The sequence below is a fragment of the Carassius auratus genome, chromosome 7 (genome assembly GCF_003368295.1).
Source record: "Carassius auratus strain Wakin chromosome 7, ASM336829v1, whole genome shotgun sequence".
Classification (NCBI taxonomy): Eukaryota; Metazoa; Chordata; class Actinopteri; order Cypriniformes; family Cyprinidae; genus Carassius; species Carassius auratus.
Genome location: NC_039249.1, coordinates 4,574,064 through 4,587,985, shown reverse-complemented (window position 1 = coordinate 4,587,985; position 13,922 = coordinate 4,574,064). Strand labels below are relative to the sequence as shown.

Genomic DNA, 13,922 nt, shown 5'->3' with positions numbered 1-13,922 from the left:
TGTCACAGTCAGTGCTCTTCGGAAATTGCTTTAGTAAATATTTGGGTGATGTGTAAGTGTTTTAAAGTTCAAGGATATGTGTGTTGTGTTGTCAGACAGGTGTTCAAAGATTCCCAAGGCAGTTTAGACACTGAGGGGAAGTTCTCTCCGCTCTACCGCCAAGACAGTAGCAAGATATCCACTGAAGACCTCATCAAACTGCTGACAGATCTCAAGAAGTGAGGGATAATGTTTACTAGTGTGATTTTGCCCAATAAGAAATCTTCCTGGCCTGTAACAACAAACCTCCAAACAGTCGTAGTCCTAATTTGATCCAGAACCCACACACTAGCCTTCAATCAGAAAGAAGTGATGAGAATGGTGTAAAAGCCTTTAAGAGTAAACTTTCACTAAATTGTTGATGTGAACGATGTGTTCCACTTGGCAAAATCTCCGTCATTTACTATGAATGTACTTATTTGTTAGTTGTTTTATCGCACTATGAATGTTTTGAAGAGACATTTCTGTTCGTAGACCAGAGAAGAGCAAACTGCAGATAATCCCTGGACAAATTAACATCACTGTTGAGTGTGTACCTCCAGACTTATCAAGTAAGTTCGTTTGCCTGTTATTTATATTCCGTTGGCTTTTAATATTTGATAACACCTCTTTCTAAATCCATAATGCGTAGACTTTTTAAAATTCTCAGTAACAATTTATTTAAAGGCACATTTTTAGCATATGATGCAATTTATAACACATAGAAGCAAAGTCCATTTATAAGTGAATGGTTTTTGATCATCGTTTGGAACACTGAGAGCATGGTTGCACTGAATGATGTCACTTCCTGGGTGACAGTTTTATGGAATGTGGAATGTTCAATTTTTTTTGGAATGGGGAAAATCATGCAATGTCAAATAAACATGCTTCTGTCAAATATTAACTAATTAAATAATAATATTTTTTTTTTTGTATTTTTTATTGAATCTCTGTTTAAAAGATTGTATCACTGGAATGTGACTTTAATAGTTTGATGCAATCTGTATTAGGAATACAGTCTTTTTCGAAACAGCTTCTGTTTCCAGATGAACAGAACACAACATGAGAGTTAACATATAACGTATGATATTTAATGTATAACCTATCTCTTCTCAGATTCGGTCACATCCTTTTATATTCCTGTGAAGCCGTTTGAAGAGCAGTGTGAGAGGGTGTCCGTGGAAGTGGAGGAGTTTGTCCCACAAGAGGCCAGATACAACCACCCATTCACCATCTACAAGAACCATCTCTACATCTATCCCCAGCAGCTCAAATACGACAATCAGAAGACATTTGCCAAGGTGAGACTCCCCACACTTCCCAAAGCTCATCCTGGGAAGCTGTGGATGGTGGAGCAACAACAAGCTCCATCGAGCTGCAACAATGTCTGCCGCCGTGCTTTCAGACATAAGGCTCTATGAACAGCCCCAGGGATTTTATTCATAATCAATTCACCAAAGATCCTATCTGTAATTAAACAGACTTCAGGAGTGATTGTGTCCTCCTCTGCTCCACTGCTGGCAGTTTGCCCTGTTACTCTCCAACTTCTAATTTAGAGAGGCTACCAAACATATTTTTATATATATACAATTTATTTCTTCTAATGTATGCAATGCAGTCTGATACAGTGTCTGTTCTTTCTTCCAGGCTCGAAACATTGCAGTTTGTGTTCAGTTCAAGGATTCTGATGATGAAGGAGTCGCCCCGTTGAAGGTGACCTTAAACGTTTTTTCTGTGTGTGGCACTAGTTTAATTCCAGCTGTTTGTTAATATTTAATAATCAGTGACATGTTTGTGTGATTGATGAGATACTGTTTGCTTTTAGTGCATCTACGGCAAGCCAGGGGATCCACTTTTCACCACCAGTGCTTTTGCTGCAGTTTTGCATCACAATCAGTCCCCAGAGTTTTATGACGAGGTGCGATCCGTATATTATCATGAAGTGTTATTGTTCTGAACAACTGCACAGCAATACAATAGCTCCAGCTCACTTTGAATAATCTGTATATGTCTATCAAGCGGTGACAACACAATTTATTATTGACATATAGCCCTACATTATTATTGAGATGATCTAAAACTATTACATTTAGTTTATGAACATTTGATCAGACTGAGGCATAAACAGCACAAAGCACGTCTAGGATATGAATAGCCGAATCATTCCAGAGCCACATCCTGTTGGGCTTCACCAGACCCTCAGGGCCAGCATATTAAAGACAGATTGTTTGTTCAGTCGATGAATGAGTCACAAGACATGAGCAGACAGTATGCACAGACGAGAGTCTAGTGATGTCATCAGCTGGTGAGCCTTAAAGGAGAACAGATCTGTGATGAACTCTTGAAACGAATCACGTTGACATGATTACACACTGTTTTTTATGAGTCATGATTAGGCTTAAAGAAAAACAGAAACTGGTAAAGATTTCACTAACGTTCAAATATTTTAATTTCTGTCACAGATTAAGATTGAGCTTCCTGTTCATGTCCACGAGAAGCATCACGTTCTGTTTACTTTCTACCACATAAGCTGTGAGCTTGGCAACAAAACCACCACTAAGAAACGGGATGGAGTGGAAACACTGGGTGAGTGTGTTGCATACTCTATAGACTTTCACAATATTCTTGCGTTTGTGTGCATTAGAGGCTTCTTTCAGAAATCTTACTGACAGCATACAATTGAATGGTTGTGTGTGTGTTTGTGTGTATGTGAGGAATATACCTTTAACTCTTGCTCTCTACAGTGGGTTACTCCTGGGCTCCTTTATTGAAGGATGGCAGAATGCAGTCCTCAGAGCTACAGCTTCCTGTGTCTGCTAATCTACCAGCCGGTTACATGTGTGACAAAAACCAAGACTCAGAGAAGGTGAAACCTAACTTTCAGAAAGCTCACACTGAAAACTCATTGTTTATTGGTTGGGTTGTTGACTGGTGGCTTGGTTAGGCTGGTGGGATTGATTGATTGGATTGGGTTTTTTTTTTTGCAGTGTTTTCAAAGCATCAAATGGGTGGAGAATGCCAAACCTTTATTTAAAGTGCGAGCATATGTAGCATCAACAATTTACACTCAGGTATGTTGATCTGACCTTAATATTGTTCAGACAAATTCCATTGTCCTGAACAGAGAGTAATGACATGTTTTGTTAAAACCAAAAGCATTAAATCTAGTAACCCTCGTCCTTCCAGGATTTGCACCTTCATAATTTCTTCCAGTATTGCCAGCTGATGAAGTCTACGTCACAGGGCAGTCCTGCTGAACTCGTCAAGTACCTAAAGGTTGAAAACCGAAGTGTTCTTGGTTCCTCTGAGTTTTCATCAGCCATTACTCAAGACTATAGTGTCACATAACCTCTTTCATATTCCTGTCTCATTTCCAAGTGCCTACATGCAGTAGAGACTCAGGTCATCATCAAGTTCCTGCCAACGGTGCTCGTTCAGCTCTTCGAAGTCCTCACTATGCCAAGCAAAGAGAGCCAAGATATTGCTGTCAACTCCACACGGTGATTTACCACTTTATTTGTCTCCTCGGAAAGACAGAACTTCTGTATTACTGTTTTGTATGCAGACTGGCCGATGCATATTGTATGGTCTTTTTATTTCATGCGATTTGAAGCGCGTGCCTCTGTTTTTCTCAGGGTAATCATTCACATAGTGTCTCAGTGTCACGAGGAGGGTCTGGAACATTACCTACGCATGTTTCTGAAGGTACAACATCAAGGCTTTCTGTTAAACCTGGCATTGCCATGTATTTGGTGATTGGAGGACCACATTCGACCATGTTAAAAGCCAGGTGCAAAAGCAGTTTTAGTTTAAAAGATTAATAACAAAAGAATAATACAAAAGAAAACAAGTTATCTAATCCTTTGCAAACTATTATAGTATAATTAATTATTAGTCTAATAACCAATTAACAATTCCTTTCATAGTTGCAAAATCCTCACCTTTCAGTGACAACTCACCAAATAAATCACCTATGAAATTTTAGGTCAGCATTGCCGTCTAATCAGCCAATATTTTTCTTAAACAGCCTGCATAGCACTTCATCTTTCATAACACGGGATTTTGACCAAATATATTCGGATATTTGTATTAATTTGATCACAAAAATATTGATTTGTGTGATCAAATTAATACAAATATCTGAATTATTAAATTTCAACATGCGACAGTGATATCACCGTAACTGCTTTGTTGGCTTTTCTTTTAAACAAGTGTAAATAAACCCAATATTTTATTTTGCAGTATGTGTTTCGGATCAACAACACAACTTCAGCAAGCTCTGTGTCCACACATGAAGTTTTGGCTACAGCAGTGACTGTGATCCTCAAACAAACTGCAGACTTCAACACCTGCAACAAACTCCTCAAGGTGACCCAACTTTTCGGAATATGACCAACTCTTTTTGTGCAGCAGAGGGCGCTGTTGTGTTTATTGTCTATTATCTTTTTGATTTCCCTCAGAATTGCGGTTTATTGTCCATGTCATTTATGAGGAATTGGTGGGTTGTCCTAAAAATACTACACCCAAATAATATGACTGTACCACTGGAACATTCTCATTGTATTAAATTCAATGGAACCACCACATTTCAAATGTGACCCTGGACCACAAAACCAGGTTTAAGTCGCTAGGGGATATTTTTAACAATAGCCAAAAAAACTTTGTATGGGTCAAATGTATCGTTTTTTCTTTTATGCCAAAAATCAACAGGGTATTAAGTAAATATCAAGTTCCATGAAGATATTTTGTAAATTTCCTACCATAAATATATAGTTTTGATTACAATATGCATTGCTAAGAACATTAAAGGTGATTTTCTCAGTATTTAGATTTTTTTGCACCCTCAGATTCCAGATTTTCAATATATTCAGTATTGTCAGATCCATATCAACCCAACATTAATCGAAACCTTATTTATCCAGCTTTCAGATAATGTGCTATAAATAAGGGTCAGTTCTCAAAATTGACCCTTATGACTGGTTTTGTGGTCACATATAGACTTTGCGTCTCCTTAAAGTCTTTACATAAACATTTCCAAGGACACAGTTTTTTGGAATTCGGTTCTCAACGCTTTCTTAGAACTAGGTTTGAGGGAACTTGCTTTTACATAATTAGATAAGAGAATACTGGTTTGACTTTGGCTGGTGTCAGAGATCATATCGTAGTGTAGTAGAATAATAAGTCCATTGTTTCAGCTAGACTGTTCAATTTTATTTTTGTGTTTATGCTGTGGTATAGTGTATAAAATTCATATATAGTGGCACACATTCATATTATTGTGATATCATAATGCATACATATTAATATTATTATAGTATTATTTTAGATTTAATCTTATATTTTTATTCAAAATGTTTGTTTGTTCTTTGAAAGACATTGGTGCTTTTATTAAGCAAGCAAAGATGCATTAAATAAATCACATTTATAATGTTACAAAATAATTCTATGTCAAATAAATGCTGTTCTTTTGAATTTTCTATTTTCTAAAAAAAAAAATTAGGATTGATGATAAAGAGATTTTTTTTTTAGCACAGAATATGCATATTAGAAATAAGGCATTTTGCATTACAGGAATTAATTATATTTGAAAATATATTAAAATATTTTCAAATATAATTTTGTTTAAATATTTTCTATGTTTTTACTGACCTCAGTCTTTTGAATGCTAATGTGTGTGTGTAATATGGCCTCAGTATCTATATATATCTCAAGTGTTTATGTATTGGCACACATTTATGATGTTCATCTGTGTTATTATTGTTATTAAATCCTGTCTTGTCTTACAGTATTCATGGTTCTTCTTTGAGACCATGGCCAAGTCAATGGCACAATACCTCATGGACGGCAACAGAATGAAAGTTAGTATAATCCTTTCCCATATTTTACACTTTAAAGTAATCTCAAAGAAACTTCTAAATCAGTTAGAGGAATGTATAGGACATTCCTTTCCAATTTCTTTTCTTAGTGATCATCTTCGGTAAAGCATAGCTGGATGTAAATAATCCTGGGCTGTCGAGCAGGATGTTGCTCTCCACTTTTGGCTTTTGTAAATATCATGCGGTTAACTTCCTCGTTCTTCAGATGTGTGCATGATCAAGGTATCTGGGAGGAAACACACCCGTTAAACTCATAAACAAAGCTGCGCTGTACTGTACTATTGACACAGAGTTGCCTTTTGCATGTACAATGAGTGCTTAACAGTTTCAGCTTTCTGTCAGTCCATCCCAAACATGTTCAGACCTATCTGACATGCCATGCATGGCTCCAGACTAACATTTGGGAGCAGTGGCGCCAGCACCACTAAGTTCTGCAGATGGTGGCGCTGGGGGTGGTGTGTGGGGCTATTCAAAATAAAGATCATTTAATCAGAAAATTAGCATTGTTTTGCATTAATAAGTGCAGTTACTTCTAATATTTCATGCTTATTTCTTGTGTATTTTTCTTTAGTTTATACAGATTTGACAGTAAAGCACTAAGCTTGAGTTAAGATGCATACAAAATCAATTTTATTAACAACAGCAACAGGTGCAAAATCTACTTCTTATATACAGAGAATTTATATATTCCACTCTTATTAAATGTACCATTATTCTTCTAGCATATGGAGCTGACCAGCTTCAGTGATTATGTGTGATTTAGTAGCTAAAGTTTGTGACCTTTCTTACTTTATACATGAAAAAAAAGTCAAATTGTGACAAAATTTGATTTCTTGATGATTTGGAATTTTATAATAGTGATTTTGTAATTTCAAAATATAGAGGAAAAAAATTGCCAGTACATCCTCCTATGCTGCTGTCTACTGGTTATAATTGTGATTTGATGTATTTTTTTTTTTTTACAATTTTACATAAGTGTGTGTTTACCACAAAGTATATTTTGTTCATCCCATTAAAAATAACATTCACACTGGATCATTTTAGAGCATTAAAGTGCTGGAAATAGTCGCATCGGCAGAAAAAATGGTCCCAAAATGCCATTTGGTCACAGTCTGGGGCCCTGCATTGAATCCTTTTTGCATACTTGAATCTGTGACTCGTGTATGTCAGGCTGGTGTGTAAAGTCTGTTGTTCAAACATAACTTCAGCACAACAGATTGCATACACACACACACACACACAAAATGTTTTCTCAGTTGTTCAAATTGGACTTCAATAGGGTTCGATTATCTAAGCTATCGACAGCTGAAATTAAATCAGATAAAATCCTGCATTACTTACAAATGAGCATTTCCAACAATGTGGTACTCACAGCATTGCTATGTGACTTTTGATGATGTGAAACCACCTACTGTGCATTTCCTGCAGATGCCTCGAGCGCAGAGGTTTCCAGAATCGTTCCAGCAAGCGCTGCAGTGCCTGCTGTTGTCAATCATGCCTCACATCACCATACGCTATGTGGAGATCCTAGAGGAGGCCCGCTGCGTCAACTTTAGCCTGGCCTGCTTCATCAAGGTGAGGATTTTAATAAGGTCAGGCCTAACTCTTTACAGCACAGCTGTTAGACATGTGTCTTGAGCACAAACTAGCACTCAGTTTCGTATTAAATATTTCATTTTAATCTTTATTTTTGCCATTTCCGTTTTATTTTTCAGTTTAATTGTTTGAATTGCATTGTCTACATGCTCTTTAAAAATGCGCACAAGTTGCACAAGTTGCACTTTAACCTTTAACCTTTCAAGTGCCATTCACTATAATAATTAAACTGAAGAGATAAAAGTTTGTAGAACCTTCACCTGTTTAATCTCCTGGAGCAAATACCCCACGATCAGTGATTTTATCAACTTTTATCTAGTAATAGCTATTATTTGAAGTGTTTCAACATTTGGGCTTGGTCACCAGAAGAGTGTGTTATGATGAAAATGTTTTTGTAGTCACTACTGTATCTGTCATTCGGTCAAGCTTAATTCGTGTCTACATGTCTGGCCTACGTTGAAGATATTGAAGCAAACTTAAACCTGCTCCTCTTTCTCCTCACTGTCAAACAGATTTGATTGTTCATATATAATATGTCTACTATAAGTTTAATTGCACTTCACTCTTGATTATTGTTTTTTTTTCACATAAACTCATTGTGTGGCATTACATTGTTGTGATTGCAACTCTCCTCCTGCACAGCGCTGCCTTACGTTCATGAACCGAGGATTTGCTTTCAGCTTGATAAATGATTACATGTGTGGCTTCGGCCTGAAAGATCCAAAGGTAAGCAACAGTTCAACATGCATTACATGCTCAAAGCAATACAACTTACAGTTAATCAGTAGGTTATTGATATTAATTGGTATACTTTTTCTTATTTCAACACGGTGGTCTTCAAGGAAACATTAGAGAGTTTTAGATGTTTCCAGTTCAATTCTGCTATAAAGTACAATGACTTTTCTTTGTTCTCATACTAAAACATGTCAAATCTGAACAGTATAACAATGATTTCAGTGTTCTTAATTTCTCTTTCTTGAAAAAATTGGTATGAAGAAATTCCTTTCTTTAGGTTTTGATTCTTCAGAGATCTTCTTCTCTGTGTGGTCTTTCATAACAGACATCCAGATAATGAGTGTGACATGTAGGTTTTTTTGTGGAAAAGCTTCTCTGCGCTCTTCTTCTGTGCTGTTGATATCGCAAGAGTTTTATTGTGGGATATCATCTCATAAGATCATGTATGACTCATTTTGACTTGCAAATTCAATGTGCCATAGCCTGTCTAGAATCCGAATCAGAATGACAAGAGCTTTATTTCCAAGTTTGTTTACACACAAAAGGAATTTGACTTGACGACAGGAGCTTCCAGTGTAGACGAAAGCACAAAGATATAATAATAACACAGTAGGGATGTAATATAACACTGATAAAAAAAAAGAAAGCCTAAATAATGTACTATATATACAGAAATAGAAGTATAGGAAAAAAAACTATTGTTTAGATAAATGTACAGGTATGTTATTAGTGTGCAGATATGTTATTTACAAAGTGTGCATTTTAATATAAATATGTCAGATAACTATATTAATGTTATGGACAGTGTATAATTATGATGATTAATTGTTAACAGTTTGGAAAAACTGTTTTTGTGCCTGGCTGTTCTGGTGGTCAGTGCTCTGTAGCGCCGACCAGAAGGGAACAGGTGGAAGAGACATTGGTCTGGGTGTGAGGAGTCCAAGGTGATTTTTTTTTTTTAGCCATTTTCCTCACTCTGGAGATGTAAAGATCTTGGAGGCTGGGCAGAGGGGAACCAATTATCCTTTCAGCAGTCCTGACTGTCCATTGTAGTCTCTTGATGTCAGATTTGGTAAACCAGAACCTAACCAGACAGTTATGGATGAACAAAGGACAGACTCAATGATGGCAGACCAGAACTGTTTCAGCAGCACCTGTGTGGCAGGTTGATTTTACTCAGCCAGCGAAGGAAGTACAAGCTCTACTGGGGCTTTTTTTTTTGCAATGGAGTCTATTATACAACTCGACTCGGGATGGCTCAGTATGATACGGTACGGCTCGACTCGGTTTGCATTTTCACTGCAGTTAGTATCACTTTAGAGTGGGCGGGATTATTCAGAAGTCGTTATTGTTGCGTCGCCACTACTGCTACGACTGGATCCACTTCTTTGCTGTCAATGAAAGGAACATCTCTACTTTCTCAACAGACAAAGAAACAGCCATTTTAGGGTTGTTAAAAAGGTGCACTCGTTCAAAACAGTTGTGTTCAATCCTTCGCTGGCTCTACTGATTTAAATCTAGCGGTTCTGTTGTGTTTGTTTCACAATTTCAGTGATGCAGGGAGTGAACGTAGTGGTAGTGTAGGTAAGGTAGTGATCCTGCCAATCAGTGATCAGTAGAGTTTACACGTTCACTTGGAACCTCAACCGAGGTGGTACTAAAAAAGCACCAGGTACCAAGTACTGTTCCCAGTGGAAAACCCCCCAAAAGTGAACCGTACCGTGCCATACCATGCAGTGGAAAAGCGCCATATGTTATAAAAATATTCGCATATTAGAATGATTGGGAAAGATCATGTAACATTTAAACAGCCTTCTGTCTTCTGTCTGTTTTCATCACTTTTGCTTTAATTCTCTGCACTGAATCGTTCGCTAAACTGAACATCCAATCATAGCTATCATAGCTCTCACTCTCGCCGACAGCTCCTTTATGAGGCCAGTGACTGTAGTGTCATCTGTGAACTTCAGGAGCTTGACAGAGGTGTCCTCTGAAGTGCAGTCATTCGTGTAGAGAGAGAAGAGCAGTGGGCAGAGCACAGATCCCTGAGGGTCGCCAGTGCTGATGGTGATAGTCCTGGATGTGAGTTTGCATAGCCTCACTAGCTGCTGCTTGTCTGTCAGGAAGCTGGTGATCCACTGACAGATGGAGGTGGGCATGGAGAGCTGTAAGAGTTTGTCTGAGAAAAGGTCAGGCATGATGGTATTAAAGGCCAAACTGAAGTCCACAAATAGGATCCTTGCGTAATTCCCAGGTCTGTTGAGATGTTGTAGGATGTAATGCAATCCCAGTCCATAATGATGCTTGATCATTTGCTGAAAGCTCTTTTCTCAGCCTTTTACGAGTTTTTTTTTTTTTTTTTACCACTCTGATCTCCTGTCTAGACTGCAAAGCTGGGAAAACAGAAGCAAATGATGAATTTTCATTATGCACTGTAAAAATGATTGTTGATAATCTAAAAAAATGTCAGGCATGCACGATATAAATAGAAGCATATAATTCGATTTTTATTATTTTTTTCAGTATAAATTTATATTGGATGTTTAATTGTGCATTTTTATTTCCACCTGTGATTACATTTAGATTACCTTAGCTGACATTTAGATAAATTACATTTTGTAAAATTGTTACATTTAATTCATGCTTTACATTGCAGTGTTGTAATGCCTAAATTCACTTGTAGAATTTGAAATAATACATTACAATTAAACAAAATATTATATTATGGGCATTTGATATTGGTTATCGGCAATAACAGTTTTAATATTATACTTCCTAATTTGTAATCACTGTAACAGTTCCTTAATAACAAGAGTTGCTGTCTCTGTTGCTGAACTCGGACATTAATTAAAACATGAACGTAGCTTGTCAGAACTTGTACAGATATGCTTTTGCAGTAAATCTGTTTTATCTCACTTATCACTTTTTTTTTGCAATGTTTACAGGTGCTTACAGAGATGAAGTTTGATTTCCTCATGACGGTTTGCAACCATGAGCACTACATTCCTCTAAACCTGCCCATGGCATTCGGCCGAACCAAGTTGCAGCGAGTCCAGGGTAGGTCTCTCCACCCCCCAACTATCTTTCCATGGCTCTTCTTGCCCTCATCCTCCCCTCCAACCCAGTCTAACAACTTCACCACAACAGCACCATTCCTTACGCCATGTAACGTGAACCTGAAAACCTAGCTATACAAGGATTTAAGTGTCACGAAATGGGGCGTGATGACGGTCAAGCTTAACATATAATTTAAGGCATGAATCACCCTAAACACTGGATTTGACAAGTTCAGGTATAATTAATTTAATGGCTGTCATGAGTTTTAGAAAAGAATAAAAAACAGACTCTTTTTAACTGAAATGTTCAGTGAGTCAGTGTTGAGTGTCTCCTCTTTAACACAGTTCAAATGAAGTTCAGATAAAATTACTTCTCAGTCTTTTCATTAAGGCCCGGGATAAGCTTACTAACATAAAACACATGTGTGCACTGTAAATGATGAATACTGTGCACAGTATGTACACTACTTTCTGCAGTTTGGCATCAGTATGGTTTTTAATGGTTTTGAAATCTCACCGGGCTGTATTTATTAAATCAAAATACTGCAAAAATGGTAAATATTTTTTCACTGGTTTCTATGTTAATTTATTTTGGCTAAGATGAGGTTTTAGTGGTTCATTTTCAATGGAAGAAATGTTGCAGGTAGCTGTTTTTCATCATGCCTAGTTTCTAATGGCCTGAACCGCAAAAGATACGATTTTCACTGCTGATGCTTATCATTGATCAATCGGAGATAAATCACTGCATTTGGCTTTTATGTAGTCAAAAGACATGGAAGACATGGAAAACATGGAAAAATATAATATTCACTGTGATTTTCCTGTAGTTTGTGAAACTAATATACATATTCACACAAAGATGCAAACATATATTTATATAAAAGGAGTTAAAAACAACAAAAAAAGTTCACTTATTTGATCAAATTGCAGGGAAAACAGTGATAGTGTGAAATATGTGACCATGGACCACAAAACCAGTCTTAAGTTTAACTAAGTGTGAATAAGTAAGTTATTTAATCAACTGAAAGCTGAACAAATAAGCTTTCCATTGATGTATGGCTTGTTAGGATATGACAATATTTGGCCGAGATACAACTATTTGAAAATCTGCAATTCAAAATCGCCTTTAAAGTTGTCCTTTTAGTTCTCAGCAATGCATATTACTAATCAAAAATTAAGTCTTGATATATTTACAGTAGGAAATTTACTAAATATCTTCATGGAACATGATCTTAACTCAATATCCTAATGATTTTTGGCATAAAATCTAAATGTCTAAAAATATACTCCAGAGACTTAAGACTGGTTTTGTGCTCCAGGGTCACATATGATTAGAAAACATTAACTTTAAATTGCACACAGCCACACACCCTCACAGCTTCACTCCCACCACTGAAAATGGCAATCCTGCATGATTGCTTCCTTTATTCATTATTTCAGATTTTATTTCGTATGCGGCGGAGTGTTTCGGTGTCGTAGGTAGGTGATGCCGACCCAAACGCACTTCCAGTCGTCAGATAATCATCCTGATAACCTCACTAATTGCCTTGCTTTGCTCCTGCATCACTCATCAATCGCTGTCTAACTGCATTTGACACTTCAGGTTGACGCCTTTGCTTTTTCTGTCACCAAGCATAACACATTTGCTATGCTCTGATGAAATTCAATGAGTAAATGTGTATTGTCAGAGGATTTTTTATATGATTTTACAAAACAGAAATGAAAAGGGCAGTGTTTTTACACTACCTGAGACGTTTGTTGCTGTAATGAAGCGTATCCTATATTTGTCTGTCTTGTCCTGTCCTCACTTGCTCTTTTTATCTATGTAATATACTAAACTTAGAGAACGAGTGCGGAAACATCTTGTGTGCATTTGTTATAATCTGATTTTTATTACTGTTGTTGTTTAGAAAAATGTGGGGAAATGTGTCTCTTCTGTTTTCTGTTCAGATCACAGTGAATTCAAAAGTTATTGTTCAGCCAAAAATAGTTTTCATCATTTACTCACCTTCACGTTTTGCCAAAACTAAATATATTGTTTTTCAGTATTTCAGTAGCATTTTCCATTCATTGAGTGTTCACAGTGACCTAAGCTCCAAACGTGACAGAAAACATTGTAGACGTAGTTCAGATGACAAATACTGCCATTCAAAAGTTTAAGGATTCAGAAGAAGTCTCTTCTGCCCTGTTGCACTTATTTGATCACAGTAATATTTTTAAATATTGTAATTCATTCATTTTAATGACAAAACAGCATTTTCAGCATCAGTACTCCAGTCTTTAGTGTCACATTATCCTTCGGAAATCTTTCTAATATGCTGATATCTGCTCCAAGGGACAGGGGAAGTTGTGGCCTAATGGTTAGAGGGTTGGGCTCCCAATCGAAGGGTTGTGAGTTCTAGTCTCGGGCTGGACGGAATTGTGGGTGGGGGTAGTGCATGAACAGTTCTCTCTCCACCTTCAATACCACTTGCCCTTGAGCAAGGCATCGAACCCCCAACTGCTCCCCGGGCGCCGCAGCTTAAATGGCTGCCCACTGCTCCGGGTGTGTGCTCACAGTGTGTGTGTGTGTGTGTGTTCACTGCTCTGTGTGTGTGCATTTCGGATGGGTTAAATGCAGAGCACAAATTCTGAGTATGGGTCA

At 37.2% G+C, this 13,922-nt stretch overlaps 1 protein-coding gene across 2 annotated transcripts in view; it reads left to right on the top strand.

The window, feature by feature from the left end:
• dock11 (dedicator of cytokinesis 11) overlaps positions 1-13,922 on the top strand; it is a 42,200-nt gene that overhangs the window by 19,197 nt on the left and 9,081 nt on the right. Inside the window, exons 15-31 of one of the 2 annotated variants that reach the window (XM_026266722.1) lie at positions 96-218; positions 514-590; positions 1,135-1,319; positions 1,666-1,731; positions 1,844-1,936; positions 2,481-2,604; positions 2,763-2,884; positions 3,006-3,089; positions 3,205-3,294; positions 3,397-3,518; positions 3,654-3,723; positions 4,261-4,386; positions 5,805-5,876; positions 7,323-7,469; positions 8,133-8,216; positions 11,168-11,279; positions 12,719-12,757. In XM_026266722.1, the coding sequence (XP_026122507.1) occupies positions 96-218; positions 514-590; positions 1,135-1,319; positions 1,666-1,731; positions 1,844-1,936; positions 2,481-2,604; positions 2,763-2,884; positions 3,006-3,089; positions 3,205-3,294; positions 3,397-3,518; positions 3,654-3,723; positions 4,261-4,386; positions 5,805-5,876; positions 7,323-7,469; positions 8,133-8,216; positions 11,168-11,279; positions 12,719-12,757 (1,736 nt within the window). The remainder of the gene's footprint in view (positions 1-95; positions 219-513; positions 591-1,134; positions 1,320-1,665; positions 1,732-1,843; positions 1,937-2,480; positions 2,605-2,762; positions 2,885-3,005; positions 3,090-3,204; positions 3,295-3,396; positions 3,519-3,653; positions 3,724-4,260; positions 4,387-5,804; positions 5,877-7,322; positions 7,470-8,132; positions 8,217-11,167; positions 11,280-12,718; positions 12,758-13,922) is intronic. The other variant, XM_026266724.1, reaches the window with a different exon arrangement.